The sequence below is a fragment of the Peromyscus maniculatus genome, chromosome 15 (genome assembly GCF_049852395.1).
Source record: "Peromyscus maniculatus bairdii isolate BWxNUB_F1_BW_parent chromosome 15, HU_Pman_BW_mat_3.1, whole genome shotgun sequence".
Taxonomy (NCBI): domain Eukaryota; kingdom Metazoa; phylum Chordata; class Mammalia; order Rodentia; family Cricetidae; genus Peromyscus; species Peromyscus maniculatus.
The window spans coordinates 57,926,378-57,950,292 of record NC_134866.1 but is presented as its reverse complement, the minus strand read 5'-3'; the positions used below and the strand labels follow the sequence as shown (position 1 = coordinate 57,950,292).

The following is a 23,915-nucleotide window of genomic DNA, read 5'->3' as shown; positions in this document are numbered from 1 at the left end:
GATGAAAGTTGGCTATTACCCAGGTGATATGCCAGTCTTAATACTGATCACCTGCATCTCATACACGCAGAACTGTGCCTTACACAATTTTCTAGTATTAATAAAAGTGACTGCACATTATAATCTGTAGATAATTAGTCATTTTTTAAACTCACTTTGACTTTTAAAAGCTGAACCAAATGAACTTTTTGTCCATTTTAAAAGAAAACAGATCACCTTTGGCTCAAATACTGAAACAAAAATACAGGCTACCATTTTACGATTCTGAAATTTTAGTTCCCTCTCAGCACATGTTGAAAGCTTTCAGCTTTCCTGAAAAATCAGGGACAAGTGAAGTGGCCTGTGGTTAACAGTGGAGATGCCAGATGTCTTGTGTAACAAGCACCTACACTGGATTGGAAAGGATGGAAACCAAGCTGGAAGGGTGTGCATGCATGCGTGCGTGCGTGTGATTCTTCAAGTGGCATTTTAGTTCCACTAGGGAAAGTATAGAGAAAGCAGGTTAAAAACGTTTGCTATATAAAAAAGTGAAATAAAATGCCCCAGCTTTGACATATGTAAACAAAGGTGTACAGAGATTATAATGGAATTTACCTGCTGAACCCCATCGTCTCACAAATACCTCCCTGAGATGTGTTTCTATGGTTTAAAAACCAAATTTCTTTCCAAAGTGTTCTACTGTTCATTTCTCCCTCTCCTTAATTCCCCAACTTCATAGACGATGAGGTATCCTGGTGGCCACAGACTAGGAAAATTACCTGAATTTCAGACATAGTAACGTTATTAGCCTCCAAGGTCTTATTCTCTGATGCAGAGAGTAGTCAAGAAGGGGAGCCAGAGCACAGCACCCCCAGTGCCGCACTGGAGACCCATGCAGCACCCTAAGTAAAGCCAGGAGTCCTTGACCAGAGGCAAGATATTGGAATGGATCACTTAACTAGCATTTCTGTGTCCCCAGGAAAAATAAAGGCAATATAATGAATGTTTGCTAAAGTTAAGTGTTTCAATGTAAAAGGTTTCTTATGCCGAGATTATGACCTTGCAGATTTTTGTGGTTATAAATTTCCCTTTGTAAAATCTATACCTTGGGGACCAGTCACAGCAACGAGAAGTGTCTAATGGCTACAGTACTGAGTGACATGCTTTGACTTGTGCCAAGGTGGATGACATTTGAGTAGACATGGAATTAAGTTTTTTTTTTATCTTGTTTAGTTTTTAATTTCATTTCTTGTACGTGTGTGTGTGTGTGTGTGTGTGTGTGTGTGTGTGTGTGCGCGCGCGCATGTGCGTGTGTCCACATGTTCTCGCTTTCCACTGTGGAGTCTGCTGATTGAAGTCAGTTTGTTATGTCTGTGCAGTAGGCGCTTTTATCCACGGATCCATCTTGTCATGATATGGATTTTGAAGTTAAAATAAATTAATGTGTGTATGTATATGCCATGTGTGTGCAGGTTTCCACAGATGCCAGAAGGCGGCACCAGATATACTGGATGAAGCCGGAACTTGAGCTGGTTGTGAGCGGCTTTTAATGGCTGAGTCATCTCTCCATCCCAATACAGAGGTGCAGGAGAAGAGGGCACATACAGGAAGACTTGGGTGTGTGTGTGTGACTATGATCAAAATATATTGTGTGAAATTCTCAAATAGTTAATAAGATGTGATTAAAAGATTGTAAAATTTGGTATGTTCTATCTAAAAAGAAAAACAATGAGAGCTAACTCTGTGCAAGATAGTAGAGAAGCTTGCTTCCCTGGTCCAGGCAGGCTTTCACTCGTGTTTATTACACCTGCATGCACTGTAAATAATCATGGCCTTAAAGGCTGATCTTTAAAGTTCTTGTGCCTTAAACATGATTGTGTATCATTGACCAAGTTATGTTTCTAGGGCCTAGTGGTGTGGTTTGAAATAATACAGCCTCCCAAAGGGAGTGGCATTATTCAGAGGTGTGGCCCTGTTGGTGTGTCACTGTGGGGTAGACTTTGAGGTCTCCTATGCTAAAGCTACTCCTAGTACCTCAGACCACTTACTGTTAATATAGGGCTCTCAGCTCCTTCTCCAGCACCATGTCTGTCTGTACCACATGCTCCCCACAATGATGATAATGACTAAACCTCTGAAACTGTAAGGCTCCACCTCAATTAAATGTTTTCCTTTATAAGAGTTACCATGGTCATGGTGTCTCCTCACAACAACAGAAACCCTAACTAAGACAGGCCTACACTCAGAGTCGAAGGGTATCAGGAAGGGTCCATGATCATTGTGTAGAACTGTATTTCTGGCTTGGCTACAGACTTTCGGGTCAGGGGCATGTCGCACACTCATCATCAACAGTACGAGGACTTCACTAGAGAAGTTCCATTAAGGGCCCCTCCAGGCACTTTTGACCCTTCCTCACGGCTTAGCATCCACACTTGGTCTTTCATCTGAGAAAGGTTTTGTTCAAGGGATTGCTAAAGTAGTCTTCTTTGATCCTTCTTTAAGAGAAAATGGTATTTTAAAATTAAATAAAATGCAAGTATAATTTTTAGTCTTTTGTTTGCTAAATTGATAGGTTTGAAATATTTAAGAGCCTTATAGTAAAACTGCTGAATATAAACAACGCTATCACATTCATTTGTGGCCTATGAAATCACCGGAGCCACGGCTTCAGCAGTCTCTGCTGTAGGACTGAGGAAGCAATTGCTGGCACTGTCTTACTTCCAAATGTAAGGCAGCCTTTGGTAAGATGGTTAATCAACAGGAAAAACACAGGGGCATCTCTTCCATAGCTAGACATGTTTGTTAGGAGCAAGGATATTTTCCAAATATTTTAACCTTTTTGTGTGTGGGTTTATGTTAAGAACGTGTACGTGCGTGTGTGTGCATGTTTCCATGCACGTGTGTGTGTGTGTGTGTGTGTGTGTGTGTGTGTGTGTGTGTGTGTGTGAGCATTTGTCACTCAAATTGACTTTCATAAAGAACTTCTAATGGGAAAAGGATGCACAGGAGTAAGGACTATAGCTGAGAGATTACTGACGTATATGACCACTACTGATATAGTGCCGGGAGGCTAATGTCAAATTCTTATAATATCAGCAAGGTAAATATAAACAGAACGGAATTTTCAGCTGGATGTCTGTAATAGGATCAATGGACTGAATAACAAACTGAAGATTTTGCAAAGAGACATGGGCCACTTTGGGTAGATCCTTGTTAGTTTTCAGACTCAGCAGGGACATGCAGTAAGCAGCTTCCCTAGATGGAGGCGGGACCATGGCCAGCTCAAGCATCTCTAACAATCTCCATTCAGCTTTTTACTGCTTCTACCCCAACTGGCAGTATTGAGCCAATCAATTTCATTGTGGCACATCCTGATCACATTTCCAGAAGGAAAGGACAAGAGCAATTACATGAAACTTCTTTCTGGTAATTAAGTAGCTACAATACTACACAGCCAGAAAAATTAAACAGTAGGGAATATGAATCATAACATCAAGCCCCCTTTCAGCTAAAAGTCTAATGCATACTGTATACATACATAATATCCTATTCAGTAGTGGGCAGAATGGATGCTTTCAAAAAGTTTTGTTCTTCTAAAACATTTCTTTTATTATTCTAACTGTATCTAGACTTTTTATTCTATCTCAATGTTCTGTCTCTAGAGAATGTAGGGTGGGAGGCAATGTAAGTTGGTGGGGACTCCAGACACAAAGGCTCATGTCCATTCATCTCAGCACTGAACAGAACCATGCCTCACCTCTCTCATCCATTCTCGGATGGTTTTGCCAGCTTCTTGATGCCACACATTGTGAACAGAGTCTGTCAATGCCACAGCAGTCACCTTACTTTTTACATCTGCTTCTCGTTGAATCATCTGTTTTAAAAAAGAAAAATAAAACATAGACTCTAATTTTTCTTCCTGATAGAGGCTGCTTAGTCATAGACAATACTATATTAAAAATAAAAAGAGACATGCATCTTTGGCTCAAAGTTACTCTTTTCTATTTGAATACATATCCTATTCTTGTCCATGGATATGAAAAGGCCAACATTTTCTTTCAAAAAGCTAATACCACTTAAGTCTTGGAAGGACATAACTCTATTATTTTCCATGTGGCTTGACAATTCAAGGATTAAAGGGATCACAGGGGATCCCTGAGGGTTTCTTTCATCAATTTCTTCCATCACTTCCTCCTTCAGGGCTTCAGGGAAGCCGGCACCTGGGGCTCCCTCTCCTCATTTTCAAGCGGTGGCACTGGTGAAGAAGGTGGCTTGTTTTAGTTCTCCAATTGAACTGGCCTCTCTTGACCACAGCCCTGCAATTCCTGGTGATCTCGACACTCCCCCCAAAACTATTCTCTTTCAGTCTATTGATACTATTTTGCTTTCTGATATGTTTTGTTATGTTGGCAAACTATTATATTTTTAACTTCTACCTACACAATGTTATATTTATAAAATTTACTATCTTCTGGAAAGAAGGAATTTGTCTGGCTTGAGACACTACTTCATCAGTGGCAGGCCAAATAAGAAAATGGAAAAGTAAAAATTGTATATCAAATGAAGCAAAAGCTATTTCAATCTGTGAATACTGGACTGCCTGATTTGGCATATTAAAACGTAAGAAAACATAACAAAAACTAAAGCCAGTGCTCTGTCGCAATGCTGTGCTGTCCACTGGTGTCCCCACACTGACGAAAAAGGGCAGTTACTGCTTCTCCATCATTTGCTGCTAATGTGCATGAACTGTCCATCAAAAACATAATAGTGTACTTTAACAAAACAGAGAACTGTGAACAGTAAAGAAAGCTCACGCAGAGAACACTGTAAGCTACAAGTCCAGACAGAAGACTCTCTCCCATATTCTGAACTAATCATCTCAAAATCAATCCTCCCTCATATTAAACTCTGCATTTCATACCTATTAATGAAAATTACATAAAAGCATCTTTACCTCAGCAGCATTTTTGCACCTAAAACTTTTGTATTTTGGTGTGCCTATATTTTCTATAACAACAAAATACTAAAATTAATATTCATATGCAATACCATAGTCTTACAGAAAAACACCTCCTGAATTAGCAGTGTCTTAAAGGCTTAAATCATATAACAATCCAGTTAAATACTTCATTATTAGTTACTAACGAGTATGCTACCTTCTTTAATTTTTCACTGGATCACTATTGGCACTAGAATATAAAACAGTGCATCAACATCAGATAATTAAAAAAAATGACACAATAGTGAATACATCTGGCTAAGGATGAAATTTTATGTCCTTACTTTCATTTCCTAAACATGAAAACACAAAGAGAGCTAAAGCATTTGATAAGGTCACATTTAAGAATACCCTTTTCTGGTATGCTCAAAATTTTTGACCTGGGTTTCATTGTGGTTGTTGCTACCATATGCAGATTTACTTAAGGTATTATCTGAAGACCCTAAATCTCGACAGCCATTTGTAAGATGAAATAAAACTAAGCAATGAACAGGATAAGGACTCAGTGCAAACGCTAAATGTCTGTGGGTTGAAATTCTACAAACTGGAATGATGCAGTCGTTAGATGAGTGACCCGAGACCATCCATCAGGCCGACACTTCACACACCTGACTTGCTCACGTGCCACCCTCCATTTCATCATGGTACAGCCCAAACGACACAGCCATACAGGTCTGTAAAACTCTGCTTTGCAGTTTAAAAATCAATATGATATTCACATTTAGAAATGTAGAATGGTCAAATTCCTGAAGATCTTAAAGAGAAATTCACATATGAACCCTAAGTCAAAGAATCTCAATATTTGATTCTTTAGGCGGTATCTAATTGGTCTATTTCCTTCGTCTCAACAAGGCTGCAACCCAACTCCGCAGTGATGGGGCTCCACGTGACTGCACTTGTGTCCAAAGGCAGCACTTCGTCAGCACTGCTGGCCGGCTTCAGTCTCCCTCCCCTTCAGCCGCGCCCCCTTCAGCCGCCCACCCCACTTCAGTGCCCAACGGTGTGAGCTGGGAAAACACTGAAGTAGAGTGGAGACAACTTTCTAGGAGACTACATCAGAGACGTTTAAGAGCTCACAGATCTTAGGAAGAATATAGTAAAACAAAGGATGGGTGGAGCACAGCTGGACAGGAAAACAAATTATAGGTCATCATTTATAACACAGTAATGTGTTGGGAAGTCCAGAAATCTGAAAAGGAAACAAACATATCACTGAAGTTCTACATGCCCATCTAAGATAGAAATACTGGTATTTAATTAAAATCCATACATGTGTACACAGTAATTTTATTTTCATATGAGTACTTTTCTGGGGAGTGATCCTTAGCTTCCATGAGATTCTCAATGGGTCTGTGAGTCTCTAAAAATGGCAAGGCTCTGCAATCACAGTCTCCACATATTCTTGAATGAACTATGGGGTACTTACTAAGTGATCCCCTAGGACAATCACACTTAAGATCCATTTAACATCTATAACCAGTCTTTCGGAAAGAAACAATGCTATCCATTTCAGGTTGTATCAACTTCACTGAACAGAAGTGATAACGAGTATGATAATTCATGTAGTTAACATCCTAAAGCTCCATGGCTTAGTTCTTACGCACTGCCATGTCCTTACATAGCCCCAGAGAGTAACTGTCAGGGCGGAGAGGGAGCACAGAAACAACAGATCGTGGACAGTGGAAAGCTGAGCTATGAAGGCAGGCTTAGCTAATCCTGCCAGGAGTGGTCTCTGCAGCAGAGCAGTCCCAGCCACAAACACCTGAGGAGAGAAAGCCACGGCGGACATTTTCTGCACATACTATCAACATTTCACTCAGACTGGAGGAAGGCTTTGCCGCCCCTCTATGCTTCATGCAGAGGGCAGGCTTTGCTGATCTCTAATGGGTCTGAGGAACATGTCAACAACACACATCCATTCATGAGTTCACACATTCAAGGCTTCCTCTACTCCCTACAATGAATGGTAAACTTACAATCTGTATTTTTATGTGTATAATATTTATATCTGAAAATTATCCAATAAATTTTAAAGCAAATAATATATTAATTAGTAAGGATTGTTGATTTATTTCCCATTTTATTCATAAATACTACTTAAGTTTATGTTAAACATGCTGTTTCACCTAAAATGATAATGAAACAGTTTGAGACCTGTTAAGAAAATGGTCACAGCAACAACCCACAACTCCAGAGAAGCTAGCTAAAAAGAAAAATCCAAAGAGGGAACCATGGAGCACCCGGGAAAGGGTAAACAGATGAGATCTCCATGAGTAAACTGGGGGTAAGAGGTGGGCAATGGAGAGTAGGGGGTGGGGGATGAGAACATAAGGGAATGGGATGGTCAAGCTGGAACAGGAATGGAGGGGGAGAGCAATGAGAGAGATACCATGATAGAGGGAGACATTATGGGGATAGAGAGAAACCCGGTGCTAGGGAAGTTGCCAGGAATCCCCAAGGATGACCACAGCGTGGACTAGAAATAGTGGAGAGGGTGCCTGAACTGAATGGCTTACCCCAGAGATCAGATCAGTGAATACCTTAACTGTCATTACAGAGCTTTTCTGCAATGACTGATGGAGGCAGATGCAGAGATTCATAACCAAACACCAGGCAGAGCTCCAGGAGTCCAGCCAAAGACAGAGAAGAGGTATTCTATGAGCAAGAGCAACAAGATCATGATGGGGAAACATGCAGAGATAACCAAATCAAATTAGTAGGAACTGATGAAAGTTGGATCAATGGCTGTGGAGCCTGCATGGGACTGGACTAGGCCTTCTGCATGGCGAAATAGTTGTGTAGCTTGATTTGCTTGGGGGGGGGGGGAGCTGGCAGAAGGATCACAATACATCCCTGGTACATGAGCAGACATTTTGGAGCCCACTACCTATGATGGGACACCTCTTGCAGCCTTGAAGCAGGGGCAAGGGCTTGGACTTGCCTCTACTGGATGTGCCTCCCCATGGGAGGCCTTGCTTTCTTCTGTGTGTGTGGGGAGGGGGTGAGTTGAGAGGGGGAGGCTCAGGAGCAGGAGGAGGGAAGACGGAGATATTTGATTGGTGTGTAAAATGAATGAAAAAAATTTCTTAATAAAAAGAAGAAAATGGTCACAGAACTCATAGGTATTAAGACAAGACAACTGTGGCTTGATAGAAGATGTGCACTGTTGGATGCATACATCCACACACATATACAAATACATATATGTGTGAATGCATAGATATCACAATGGATACTTTTTAGCAAATTATGAGGTTATTGTCATAAATAATTAATTAACTCTTCAACAGCATTTGGGGTTTAAAAAATAATTTTAAAAAATGACTCCAAATAAGTAAGGAATTTTGAAAAACCAACAAACATGCCAAGAACCAGTTTCAATTTAAAAAAAAACCCTCAAAATCAAGAGTGTTTAAAATTTATTTACAGTTCTGAACTAAATAGTGTATAGATTAAAAGGAAATTATTTTTTATAAATTAAATTGATGTTAGTGTATGAGGTATTTTATCCTATCACTTGATTTTCCCCTTCTTAATTCTACCCAGTAATCTCCTTATATTTCTTTCAATTCAGGTTCAATATAAATTAATCTGCTTTTAGATTCACTATTTTGTGTAGATGTAATTCTAAACGGTCTTATTAGATAAGAAACACAGAGCCAAATGCAGAGTTAAAGCCCAAAGATCAGAGAGCAGTAGCCAAGAGCTGAGACCACCTTCATACCCCTCGCTGCAGCTGCCGTCCTTCCCCCTGAGCAAGAGACCCACTTCCTGTGTGTATTTTCATTGTCTTTCTGTTCTGCTTTCTCATTGGTTGTGAACCCAACCACGTACTTTCTCGTCACTGCCTGTCTATACAGACCTCCAGGTCTCTATGGTTGGTACTTGGATTAAAGGTGCGTGTCACCATGCTGGCTGTGTCCTTGAACACACAGACTCTGCCTGCCATGTGATTGGATTAAGGGCGCATGCTACCACTGCCAGACTTCTGCTAAATGGCTATGACCTCTGATCCCCAGGCAACTTAATTTCTTAACATACAAATAAAATCACATTTCAGCACAAATAAAATATCACCATAATTTTATATGTTCCTAGTCTAACAAAAATTTAATCCACTCAGTACCAAGTACTTTGAATGGGTCAAAAGCATATGCCATCTGTATTTGGGTTCATATCAGTCCATTTTTCATGGGGCTGAAATGAAATGGGGAACTCATTTGTCTTGCTTTTTCTTCCAAGGTAAGTTTTGAAGTTTTAAGCAACCACGGTCAGACTGATGGGCCTAGAAGATCGTGAGGCAGGATGCAGAGCAGTGGGCCCTGGTCAGCAGCCATTACCCTTGTTCTCTCCACACAGGCCTGGCCTCTCTGCAGGGCTGCTGTCTTCTTCCAGCAGTCATGTAGGCCTTTCCTGACACCTAACTGACTTCACCATGTTTCCCCCAAAGCTCTTACTGATGTATCCGACACTCTTTTAATAAGTTCTCGGCCAAATCTAGATGCTTCACACCATTCTAAAGGTTCAGTCTCCCTTCAGTATGGTTAAATTTAGACTTTCCTCCAGATTTCATTCTTCTGGAACTTCACAATGAGCTCCCCCCCCCCCCCCCCCCCCGCCGCCCCAGAAAAGGACCCGAAACACTGTGCCATAGCCACTGCGTTCATGGATCACCAAAGCTGTGGTTACTGAGAAGTCTAGACCCAGCAACACTTCACAGATGGGGAGAGGCCTCCCCTGAGAGATTAGGGAACAGTTCAGAGTTGCTGGGGAAGGGTTGCCATATTCTTTAGCAGTGTAGCCACTGATAAGCTGCCCATGCTCCAGTAGATAATCTCAGTCCCATACCTGTGCATGTGACTTTAATGAAACTTAAAGTGTCACACATGTAGAAGCCATGAAAGTATGAGGGGACTTGGGAAGAACAATTTCAGCAGAAGAGGAAGAAATATTAGAGAAGGAACTGGGAATGAAAACTACTTAAATTCATTATATACATGTATGAAACTGTCAAAGAATCAAAGAAATGGAAAAAATTGATGTAATTTAAATTAAATTAAGGGAAAGACATGTCTTGATTTTTATTTGAAGCAGGAAGAAGTTGATGCCTTAAGGATGTCCTGCTGTGAAGTCTTTAGCAAATTTTTCATTCTGGGTCTGAGATTTTGGGAAGTAAATAACCCCCAAAGGGTACTCCTACCCTAAAGAAGGGGGTTCTAAACTGGAATGGCTTCACTCTAACATAAAAGAAGTCATGATTTTACTTCCTGAATTTCTGGCCTTCAGGCTATTTACTTGTCCTCATGTTTTAAAACCCAAGAGATGTCCTGAAAGAGGCCATTATGGGTTGGGTGTAGGGGTGTGTGCATGAATGTGCAGGGCATATCTACATTTTTATAGAGAATGTTTTAAACATGAGGGAAATATGTTAAGTCTTCTGTCAGAAAATACATGCATTATTTTTACATTATGACATGTGTTACACATATGTACAGAAGGTTACAGCATGTGAATGTCTTGTACAGGAAACAGTATTCTGAAAGGAAATCAAACAATGCATGTTCCTTCAGATTAGGCTCTGACATGACTGTAGTTTATAAACCCAACGGCTATGACTACTGCGTGAGCATAGACACATCACTGTTCTGGTTAGTAGCACAGCTGAGCTTCGTGGTATCTTTTAAAGAAACGTGTATATAAATAGATTAGCTCCCTCTAGAGATCCACTGGTTAAGAATTCAGATTGAGCAGTTTCCAAAGTGCGAAGAGTAGTAAGAGCTCGTACCATTCACCCTTTCCCTGTCCCTCTGCACAGTGTTTCTTCTGGAAGAGACCAACATTTCCCACAACCCTCTCCCGTCCCGTACACTCTGCCTGGATATCCCTATCAAACAGCATTGCATGCTGGGTACCAATGTGCCAATCAGCCAGCATTAGATTTGGCAATCTTTTCTGTTATGTCAGTGGCAGAGACAACTTCTCTTTCTTCCTTCTTTTGGTTAAGCCTAACCCAGTAACATACAACACAAATCTCTCTCTCTAGCATTCACATTTTTACTCTGTCCTCCAGGGTGCTGGCTCTTGTGGTGATGATAATGAGACACACAAATTTCAGTAGATGAAATGTGAAGACAAAGCTGTCCAGCAGGAAATTCAGACCAAAATCACACTTAGCTCTCACAGTTCACACTTCAAATATGCATTTCCTATTTTTATGGAATAAAAGTTATCACATAAGAAGTGTTCATAATTTAAATTTAAGGACTTTAGAGTTAGATTCCCTGGATCAGATACTTGCTTCAGGCAATCCCAGGAAAGATACCTTAAATAAATGATTTTGACTTCTTTTCTGTGCTTCAATTTTTATTATGAGAGTATCAACAGAGATGATAAATGTACTTCCATTACAGCACCATCTTGACTGTTACACGAGGAAAAGCAGCAGCAGACAGGACACTGAGCACACACCAGGTGGTCTATGCAGGTGTGCGGCACAAACTGTCCCACGTCTCCATTCCCTACAAATGCATTTAATGACCAACACTCGGTTCCAAAACATCTTTCCTTGATACCGGTGAGGCAATACTGCTATAATGGCACGGGTCGGTGGTAGGAAGTGCTAATTATTATGTTTCCTTAAAATCCTAAAATCCGAGGAGGAGAGCAGCCACAGCACCACGCACCGGAAGGGAGGGCAGCACTGCTGGGCAGCACCGCGGCAACTCTACCTTCCTAACACTCGGGAGACCTTTCCGGAAGACTGGAGACGGCAAAGAAGTGTGGCAACAACACATGCAGCACCGCTAAGCCAGGGAAAAAGAGTCCTTGTATTTTCTTGATACGGAAGTGTAGCTGCAGTTCTCTAAGGATAAGCCCTGAGATTTAAAGTATGTCCAGAGGAAGGTGGTACAGGGTTAGAGTTAAAAGCAGGCAGCAGAGGAGCTGCGGTCTTAGGTTTTTCTAGTTATTGTTGAAACCCTCAAATGAGAATTACAGTAGTAGTTACCTCCCAAGCAAATGGAGGACAAGGCATTTTATGGTAGATATGGCACCAGCTATTAATGACCTCTACTCTCACATTCATTTCCGTGTTTGTAGTGCATAATTCCTTTGAGATATGGTATCAACGTACTCTTCTTTGACAACAAAATTCATGCTGAGAGAGGAAAATTTTGAAGGGTCAGAAAACTGCTCTATCAATCTGTATCCCCATCTCTTCAAATGTATAAAGTGATTTGGGCTTGCTAACATGTTTTTAAGAGCAATCATTTGGTATAGACAGGATGGCCATACATTTCCAGTTGCCCCGGGCAGACTGGAGCGGATCTGTTAAACTATTGTAAACATTATCACTCTTTTCACTAAGCAAGTGTTCTGGCCTGGACAGAAACTAACTTGGTCACTGTATTATAGCACAGACACTAAAAGTGATTCTCATTCTGTTGAATGATTAATAATTTAAGTATATGCTCCAAGCTTACCTAGTTAACAGGACTTGGTGGGTTTTAAAACAAGAATACATGAAATTAAGAGGGAATATTGGTGGGATGGTGGGGAAGGGAAGAAACTGGAAAGGAGGGAATGGAGGGTAGATTTGATCAAAACACATTTTGTGCTTGTGTGAAACTCTTTAAAGAGAAAAGAAGCCATGTAGAAAAATGAAGGACAAGTATTTTAAAAGGCTCCTAAATTCAAAGCTCAGAGCACGCCTCAGTGCTTGCAGAGCCCCTCACGGATGGACAGGCAGTCTCACCCCCTGGTTAGGTAAACATGGCCAGCTGGGTCTCCACTACAGCAACAGGATAAGACAACATTCTCTTTTCCTGTGCTTTGAAGTTCTAGCTCCAATTCTTGCAACCTTTGTCTAATTTCAGGAAGGAAAAGTTCTCCACAGGCAAGGACACCAAGGGAAGGGCCTGTAAACTGAAGCTTTTTGGGTCACAGGCATTTATGAAGATAAGTCTCCAGCCACAGATAGGGAATGGCAAACTGTGATTTATTATTGCAGGCAGTCAGAAGAGAGCAGCAATAACTTCCTTTTCCTTTCCTGCCTCGCCATGCTGCCATGGGCAGGCCTCTGCAAGCAGAAAAAGACACGGGTAAGGGAGGTTTAAAGGAAGGGAAAACAGGCAACATAGTCTGGGAGTTGAAAGAGAGGATGAGCACTTTACAAAACTACACGATGTGAAAGGAAAAGACAGTAACTGAAAACATACTCTATGAACCAAGAAGACAGCCAGCCAGCATCTCTTATATCCGAGTCCTTTAAACTGTAGGAAAAAAAGAATGTCAGTACTAAGTAAATAGTTTAAGAAATGCTCACAATGGCTTATTTGATAAAGAGGTTTGATTGTATAAGATAGACCATAGAAGGCAAGATATTATAAAACATGGATTTGGCAATTATAATGAATGTATATGAAAAAGACATGTTATAAGAAATAAACACTGTCAACCTCCAAGTATAAGGCAGCCTTAGCAAGAGAGACATTTAAATGGTGGTAGTTGGGATTAAAAATGATATATTAATTACAAGTTTATGGATATATTTGATACTAAGTAATTTTGACACAAATTACTTCATATTTATAATATCCAGTTAAAACCAGTTCTGAGCTTTTGTTGATTGATTTCTTCTAGAAACACTTGGGCACACTAATAAGTACTTATTAGTATGTAAGTACTCAAGAATCACCATATATTCAATGGTTTGAGAATCTGCAGCAAAAAAAAAAAATTGCTATAGATTGAAGAGTGGTAGGGTATATTCACTGGGAACAGAGTTCCAATCATGAAGGTGGATTGCATAACATATAGTCTTTTCATTTGGAAAACAGAAGATAAAGGAATGAAATTTTTTTCCTTCAAGAAGATATAAACCTGCCGGGCGGTGATGGCACACGCCTTTAATCCCAGCACTAGGGAGGCAGAGGCAGGCGGATCTCTGTGAGTTCGAGGCCAGCCTGGTCTACAAAGTGAGTCCCAGGAAAGGTGCAAAGCTACACAGAGAAACCATGTATCGAAAAAAAAAAAAAAAAAGAGCGAGAGAGAGAAAAAGAATATATAAATCTGCTTCTGAGTCTGATGACCTGAGTTCAATCCCTGGGACCCACAGAAGGAAAAAGCTGATCCCCACAAGTTGTCCCTTGACCTCCATGTATAATCATATGTATGGCACATGCACACCACACACATATATACATGTACAAAAAATAAATAATAATGTAACAAAAATATAAAACAAGATTCTTATTACCTATATTGTTTTAAATATACTTTAACAACTGTATATTCTGTGATATGGCATGAACAGAGAAAATCGTATTCTCATTTATAAACTGTTGTAATATATGTTTTCTGACCTGTAGTAAGAGTTCACAATTTAGGAGGGAAATGGATCCATGTATGTCCTGTATAGGCCATTAACTGAGTATATACATACATATGTCTAATTTCACAGAAATATTTATTTTCAGTGTGGAAATTTTCTTTAATGTTTAATAAGTGGTAAATTACATGTATACCATGGAATTTTTTCATTGAAAATAGATTTTTCCATTCTCGCACAATATAACCTGATTACAGTTTCCTCTTTCTCTACTCATCCCAGTTTCTCTCCACATTCCATCCCATCCAGATCCACCCCCTTTCTGTCTCTCCTTAGAAAACAGGCTTCTAAGAGACAATAATAAAATAAAAATATAGCAAGACAAAACAAAAGCTAATACATTGGAATTCACCAAAAAAAGGGGAAAGAGCACAAGAAAAGGCACAAACAGACCCACCCATTTGCGCACTCAGGAACACCATAAAACATGAAACTGGAAGTTAGAATACAGACGCGATGGACCTGGTGCAGACCCATGCAGGCCTGTGCATGCTGCTCCAGTCTCTGAGTTCATATGAGCTTTGATCATGTTGACATAGAGGGCCTTGTTCTCCTGGCTTCCTCCATCTCCCTGGCTCTTTTACTCTTTCTGCCTCCTCTTCTGCAGGGTTCCCTGAGCCCTGAGGGGAGTGATTTGGTGGAGACTGAATTTTTCAAGGTCTGTCACTATCTGCATAATGTCTGGTTGTGGGTCTCTGTATTTAGAACAAGTATTTTTTAAGTAGGCTGGTAGTTGAGAGATTGTACACTTGTTTTATATATAAGGAAATTGATGGTAAGGAAAATTAAGTAATTTTCCCATGTTCACATAGTACATGGCACAGCTACACCACTTGACTCTCAATCCTGTGTCCTTATTGTTGCACATTATAGCCTAGATATTCTTTTCTGAAATATTTACAATATTGGAAAATCATTTGCTTACTGCCTCTTTCCTGCTAAAATGTAGGTTCTTAGAGGTCAAGTTCACATTTTGCCAACACCACATTCTTATTTGCAACCCACTGACTAGAACATAACATACTAACACACAATGATTTCTCAAAAGTTATTTGTGGAAGGGTGTGTGTTTAAAGAAATGAACTACATCATGAAAGGGTGCTTAGGAAGCTAGAGATATATCTTGTTTGAAGACTTAGAAACGTTTACATTACTTGTTGTATCTCTCAGTATCTAGCATGCAAGATAGCTGTGAAAGACAGTTCTATAATTAACAGACGATGAAGAGTAAAGAATGACATGATGGGCAGTGGGGGTGGGGAGGATACTGAAGGTCCAGTAATATCCATGTACAACTCTAGGGTGGGTCTAAATCAGGGGTCCTTCAGTGTTCTCCAAAGTTGCGTCCAGACAGCTCGGTCTTTAGTGTCCCACATGATTCCATCTTTGGGTCCAAGTGACTCATGGGATCCTGATGTAGCAGACAGTCCTAAGAGCTGGGGCAGGGAACTCCCAATTAGAATGCAAGTCCACCACAGCAGGAGAGAAAGCCCAGCTTCTGCTTGCAGTCTGACTAAGCCTAAACTGCCTTTCTAGTGTGCCCGACACTCTACTCTCTGACTTGTGCATTCTATAATCAAATTATGATTTATATTGTGAATGTCTAACAGACCAAATAGATTTCTCTTAGATTTAAATCATTTCACAGTCTCACACATATTATCTCACTAAATTTTTCATTATTCCCCAGCTAGAGATCATGAGAAAAACAACAACAATAACAAGAAAAAAAATCCTCAAAAAATTACAAGTATTGACTGTTGAAAGCAAACCTAAATTTCAAATTGTATTCTGTAAGTCCAGTGGGAATGACTGGATTTTCAAAATTTCCCATGGAATGTGGGTCAGGTAAAGCATAGTTTATCACACGGACATTAAAGGCCAAGCTAGATGTGACTTCAAACTTGAGTGGACTTACGTACAAAGTAATCTTAACTTCAAATGAAGTACAGAAAAATCACTATTCCACATGTTCTGAGACAAGATCAAGCTTTAGGGTGACAACACATGGTCTGAGAGGTGTCAATGAAGAGCAATCAGCGAGCTTTTCAAATTTCAGCCTTCTTATATGGATAAAACAAAACTGTGCTTTGTAAACCTGTGAACTAAAGACACAAACATTTGACTCATTTCTGGAACACAGTTGCTCTGTGTTTTCAAATGTTTCTAACTTTTTGCTTCTAGAAATTCAAGGTATCTTCATTTGATCACTTTTCTTCAATGTAGGCTCTGATTTTCACAAGTAAATGTGGTAATGATATGGTCTGTATATGGGGGGGGGGGGGGCAGCTCCTGATCAGCTAAATCAAAGTCCTTGAATGTTCTTAAATTAGGATATGCTGATCAAGTATGAATTATTATAGTTACTGTAAAAAAAACATGACAGGCTGACAACCATTTTTAGATGGGTAAAAGACAGTATTGTAACTGTAAGTAACTGGCTTCATGTACTATTTGAAAATATTTGAACAAGGGTCTCTAGATGGCTGCACTACCTAGGAACTTACATTAAATACCCAAGACTTCTGTTTCTGTTTCAACATTCAAGCAAACACTGTTTCTATAAGACATTTTTATTCAATCAACTACTTAGAACACCATTTAAGCGGTGGAGCCCATGCCCAGCAGTAGATGGTCAACACAAAATGGACTCAGTGGCATCTTTGTAGGCCCTTTGTCTCATAAAGTTATGTCAGGGCTGTTTATTTTATTTTTTCTGCCTTGCAGGTCCTTTGTGTACATATTATGGCTTCCAGTTTGGGGTTTTATGGGATTCCTGAGTGAATGAACCTGTGTGTTTCTTATGCTTTTTTGGGGTTCTTTTTCTTGTTTGGTTCCTTGGTCATATTTGGATTTATTTCTGTTTATTCCCGATATGCCTGTTTGTTTTCTAAGGAAAACAGAAAGGGTGTGGCTCAGATAGGTGGGAAGGTGGGGAGGAACTGGGAGGAATAAAGGAAGGGAAACCACAGTATACTGTATGAAAAAAAATCTATTTTCAATAAAAGAAAAAAAAAGAGGCAAAGCTGTGAAATTGCTCAGATTTAAATTTTACATATGTCATTAAAATTAAAACTAGAGTTTCTTATAAAAAATAAATGTACACCACACTGATCAACATGTATAGGACAATTTTTAAAGAAGGGGTTTTAAAACACAATTCTGCAGAAATAAACATTTGGAATATTACATTTTGAGACAGGGCTTTTAGGAACTTTATTTTTTACAGATACCCTATGAAAGCTGGGTAGGAGAAAGATGAGACTGGGTTAAAAGTAGCTGTTTCCTTACAGGTATATGACTACACATCATTTCCTAGACAGTGAACATGCACACGCACTACATTAGTAACAGAACATCTCTGAGTTCATACACCAGTGAACCATAAACAAGAGTCATTGCACACTAAGTGTCCTCTATCGATATCCACCCTAATGGAAAACACCAGAGCAGAGCTTCAGCTCACTAAAGGGAGAGAGGACCCTGAAGCCGCTCATTTAGACATCTGATGACAGATCTGATGTCCAGGTGCACTGAGAAGTGCCACTGAGGAAGGTGATGCCGGGCACAGGAGAACTCTTCTCTGGGACAGTTTAAAGCTCCATTTGCCTTTATGTGTCCTTCCTTAGTTCGTTCTCTCTCTCTCTCTCTCTCTCTCTCTCTCTCTCTCTCTCTCTCTCTCACACACACACACACACACACACACACACACACACACACACACACACACAGTGGTGGCATTCTACCAGCTGAGTCCATGATTTGCAGCCTCAATCCTACTACTATGAAACTTTGCTGCAAATCCATGAGCCTGAAATAATCACACAGCAATAGTTTAAAATAAACATAGTGCTTAGCTTACACAGTATAAGATATTTAATAAGTGTCTGCATGAATTGTGATACGAGGCAAGATTTTGTTACATCACACCTTTTGTTAAGTAGCCAATTTAGCCGATATGAAATCCTATAAAACAGCAACGATATAATAAAGAGTCAGTAGTTCACTAATTTAGAAAGTCAATTATATGTCATTGCTTCATATCAGGTTAATTACTTCATTTACATTTTTAGAATTTTTAAGCAGTTCATAAAAGGTACCAGATTGACAGTAGTACAAGCTGAAATTCTTACACTATTTTTACAGTTAATAATGTAAAAGGCAATATACAAAACAGAATCACACATAGATTTTATATGCTGAGACTCAAGACACACTGTAGATATATATGAACAAGAGAAATGCTTCCAGAGGAAAAAATTACGAAACACATAACAGTCCGCAAGGAAAGTAGCACACTGCTGGACAACTTCCAAGCTGTCCTTCTAGGCACATATATATGAAAACAATGGAGGCCACACAGCAACAAAACCTGTGACTGAAGGAGAGAGTGAAATGCATTCTAGAGGAGTTCAAGGCAAACTGGCTGAGGGGAAGGTTCGTCACAAGCAGACAAATCATGCAGTGGAGACCCACTAGCAACTAGGAAAGAGCACGCACAGGAAACAGCACAGGGACCAGCACAGTGCTTCTGAGTTCTCACCCTAAGCCATCCTAACAGAGCTCCACCCCCCTCCTGACTGTGGGTGTCCCGATGAAATCTACCGTACTACTTTCTGTCACTGAGCTGTCAGGCAAAGCAGAGCCTCTCTGCGCCCGCCCGTCTCTTCCCACACAGTCGTCAGCACACACTGTCATCTGTGAGTCCCATTCCTTAAACAAAAAGGACAATAAACTTAGTGCTGAATTTTCCAGTAATTGAATTAAAATTTCTAGGAGGTAATTTAATGTTGAAGGCACATTTTATTAGCTGGGAGTGGGTGGGTTAGAGCCTACTGTTCTAAAATTTACATTCTGATCGTTATGAATGCGGTGTAACGGTGTCTCCTATAGTCCAAATGAATTTATAAGTTAACATATGAGTTGCTGAGACCCATTTAAATATTAATAATGACATAGCTGCCCCACAACCTCACATAGGAGAAAAGAATGAAAGACTGTCAAGGACAGAAGAAATTATCCAATTGTTGTTTGTTCAGTAGAGACAATAGGTGAAACAACCTAGGTGTCACCTGAGTGTGACAAGGACTAACATTAGGATCAAATGTCAAGTCCCAAAAGGGATGAGGTCTCTGCTTCATGCTATACCAAAGTGTCCTATCTGAGAGCACATGGGCCTCTCATTCCTGATAACAAAGCCCAGCACTCTGCTTCCCAATAACATTGCAGCTCCACAGTGATTTACTTCTATGCAAGTTGTGGGTTGACAGGCCACCAAGGCGGTCTAAACACATAAACCACTTTAATTCTGTGGACTGAATAACTGTTGTTTTTGTTCTTTTTCTGATCAATTTGGCAGGTCAAGTCAGTCAAATGGTTTCTTCATGTAGACACTGCCTTACTATGGAAATGAACATGGAAACATTCATCTTTGTCAGAAATTATGTCAAATTATTCAAATTTACTGGTGAATCACAGCAAACATCCCAGCTGACGAACACGGCAGTCATATGTTTTCAGAGAACACGTATGGCTCTGAACAGATAACACTGCAGTGAGCTTTCCCATTCTGAAGCAAAGTGTCTGGAAAAAAGATGTGGTCTGTTATTCAAGAGAGTCATTTATTCTAAACATAAAACTTCCACGATGTCCAGACTGTGGAAAATAAACGGTTCCCCGTTCTGCAGTGCCACGGCTGTCTCCATGCTCTCTGGGTTTCTCCTCCTTGAGGAACCTCAGGAAGCTGTCTCTACGACCGTTAGCGCCACTTCCCATCTTTTCTATTGACATGCTGAAGCCTTCACACTAACACTGTGTCTCTGGCTTGAGGTAATCAACGATTAGCCACAGCACAATGGGATGTTCATGTTATTCTTTGCTGTTCTATACCCACTCAACCTCTCAAAAATTAATGCAAGTACATCAGGATCTGAAATTAACTTTTTATAGCCAAAAGCAACATCCTGATAGAAGGAGAAAAAAAAACCTATTCTAAATGGGCTGGTATCTGATCACTTGTAGATAGTACCAGAAAATAATATTTCACATTATAAAATGTCGAATATAGCAAAAACTGCCCTGTATTGATTAATCAGCACTTTGCTTATGAACTGATGAGGTATAGCTAGGTGGTAGCTGTTTTCAGTGACAGATCCATTACCAAAGGTCACAGATGAACCTGTATTGGTTAGTGCTCTTATGATGCAATATGGAAGAAATTAGGAAAAGAAAATAATACACAACATTTCTCTCTGAACTGCGTATTAAATCTGAGCTTATTTTTTTTTTTAGAAATTATAAAAGTTAGCAACTGATATACTGTGAAATATGTGTTATTCAATACACACTTAGTTGCTGGAGAGAGCACTCATCAGATAAAGTGGTTGTTGGGCAAGCGTGAAGAGCCAACTTGGATCCCTGGAGTCCATGTGCAGTGGGAGGAGACACCAACTCCATAGAGTCGCCCTCTGACCTCCACTCGCCCTGCCCAACAGTATACATATACACAATAATACCAAGAAACACTTTAAAAATTTTTAAAAATTCAAAAGAAACCACCCTGTGAAATTAAAACATGAAAAATGAATCTAAGGCAATGTAAATATGCATCTTTTTATAGATGTTTTAAAATAATTTCTTATTAGAGTATTTATTTAGAAAAACCTAATCTGGGATGCTACAAAGCTAAGCAATTTTACTTAAAATTGTCCACTTATTCATATTCCAATATTCTACTGGTATTCTGACAAAATTTAAGTATATTAAGAGTCTCTTTTTTGTCATAATACCAAATGTGTGTCAGAAAACATTAACATATGCAAGAAAAATTTATTCTAACCTCTTATACTAAAAAGTCAGCATCTTTTACCAATAAAAATACAAGATGATTGGAATGTCATACACATAAAATATGGCCAGAGAAAAATATGACATGTTACCAGTTCTGCAATAGATCAAGTTCATTAGCAGAGCAGGATGGAATGGTTTTCTATATTCTAAAAGCCTTCTATATTTGGAGGAGGGAAGATTGGGAGAGAAAGGAGAGAGTTTTACTTTTAAAGCATATAGTAGATGAAACACAAAAATGGCATTTATGTCCTTAGGAGAAACCTTCAGTTAACTATGTTGCTTAATTTTCTTTCATGTAGGCACCACAGCATTAGCATGTTAGAATTATGAAAGGGAGCACATCACTTTACTCACTTTAAGTAATCAGCTGAAATAGCAGATTAGATAATGCTTAAAAGAGTTTCAAAAGGCCACTAGTCACTACTGAGCACATGCTAAAAATAACAAATAGGATAACTAAAATAAATTTATATAAGCCAAAGTGCAAATCATGCCATTTGTGCTCATCACTCAAATCCTTTGTGTATCATTCTCTTGACCTTTATCCAAACGAATCACACTAACTTTTGAATGCTTTCTCTCACACTCGCTCCCTAGAAGCACAGCTGGCAAGGGATCTAAACCTCATCGCTGGGCAAACTTGCCCTTCTGGTTTTGCCAAGAATGACATTTCCAGTGGGAAAAAAGTAGTTACTGTATGGGATACTTGAGACTGTATTTATTTGTGAGAATCAATAGCTCTCCTTCCTTGTGATCACTATATATCAGTATTAGAAATAAAATGAAAATAACAAAGCCTCAAACATCGCACAGCTTTCTAAATTCAATTGTTAATTAAAGTAAGAGCAAAGCAATCAGCTGAATATTTCTAATTTCCTTGAGAAAGACATAACTGAGGATAAGCAGTGCCCCCTAGTGTCCATAACTACAGACAATAGGAGCTAAAAGTAAGTTGCAAGTGTAAGCTGAAGTATTAAAATTACATGTGATACGTTACAAATTCATCATTATTCACAATCCCTATTTTATACACAAAGGTACACCAATAATTTACTATGTATGAACTTGCCCAGGAATGTGTGTGAAGAGGTACACATGTGTATGTGCAAACACACACACACACACACACACACACACACACACACACACACACACACCATTGTATACACACTGACCCAGTCAAGATGACTTTAACATTCTAGGAAACCAGGGGAACAAACTTCCACCCGGAAGAAGAGGCCATGCATGAATCAAGTGTGAGCAGGCCCAGGAGATCACCCACTGTGAATGCGTCCACTAGGCACTGCTGGGAACACAGCACAGGCAGCAGGGCCTGAATGACTGCAGTGGAATGGCCATGATGAACTGGAAAGGTTTCAGGCCCATCCCAAGATACAATTAAATCTGTAGCGTTGTCTGTTGGTGGTGAGGGGAGAACAGCTGGACTGAGCAGAGGCCGAACATGCTGTAACTTTTACTGTGCATTCTGAATACTTAATACTGAACTTTAAATACATAAATTACATCTATTATTGCAAGAATATATAATGTAACTAGCATTTTTAGGAAATTTAAGTTGGGATATATTTTCTGATGAATTTAATGTATGGAAAAACTTAAAAGTTGTATTTAAAGGCCAATAAGGTATGGAGAGAGTGGCACTGTAGTACAAAGATGGAACCAGCTTTTCAGTGTCTGAGCTACTTTACTTATCTACCAGTAACTAAATAAAAACAATAAATGGTGGCAAAAGGAAAGCACACATGCAAACAAAAGTCTAACAGAAACAGAAGTGAGGCAGGGGGAATGGATGTTACATCTCAAAGACACTACTGATGAAAAACAAAGGAAAACTATCGCATAATTTTATTTGCAAAAGAAAAATAATACAGGCAAAGAAAGGTTCAATACTATTGAAAGCATTCATTGTATAAGAATCCACTCTTGAATTACTTTTCAAAATAGAACAATAATGCACATACTAATAGTTTTACAGTTTAAAAAGCAAGAAACATAATTATGCTTTTATGAATAGTCCTACGTGCATTTCATTTGCTGTTTTTAAGACAAGGTTGGTGAAAATGCACTACTTTATAAGGCCTTTATATACAGAATGCCCTCAAAAATATTTAAAAGTAGGTGAACATTTAAACCTTAATCACAATCTTGGCTAAGACAGAAATGGAAGCTTCAGTGTCCTAAATTTAGAAAAATGTTCTAAAATACCTAATGCTACTTTAAAAAAAAGTTTACCTTTGCTAAGACTATTAGAAATCTCTGGGAACAACAGCAAAAATCCCTTCTTATTTATGACACCATTTAACAAAAGCTCAGAAGAAAATAAAACAAAAGCAGATTTTTTTTACACTAGTTATATTAATATAAATTTTTGCTGAATTAAAAATTATGAGCTTCCTTATAAAGTTCTCCTCAGGAAATGGAATTTTATCATTTATCAGTACCAAGAGCCACCTGCTTAGACAGGTGATAGTGAATAGTAAATGAGCAGGTAGCATGAAGGCTTCTGTCTGCACATTAGCACTTGAACGCTGGGCGGCTGCAATTGCCACTAAGCAAGTGAGTCCTTCCAAGTGTTAAACAAGCTAAAACATTACACATAGAAACCTGTTACAGTCCTTTACGTTTGTTATAAAGATTTATTTTCACAGGCATTTACAGTTTCCATTTCTCATTCAACTA

General features: G+C 39.3%; 1 protein-coding gene across 10 annotated transcripts in view; it reads right to left on the bottom strand.

The window, feature by feature from the left end:
• Window positions 1-23,915, bottom strand: part of Arb2a (ARB2 cotranscriptional regulator A) — a 448,678-nt gene that overhangs the window by 136,861 nt on the left and 287,902 nt on the right. For all 10 annotated transcript variants that reach the window (XM_076552005.1, XM_076552006.1, XM_076552009.1 and 7 more), the window contains one exon: window positions 3,737-3,853. In XM_076552005.1, the coding sequence (XP_076408120.1) occupies window positions 3,737-3,853 (117 nt within the window). The remainder of the gene's footprint in view (window positions 1-3,736; window positions 3,854-23,915) is intronic.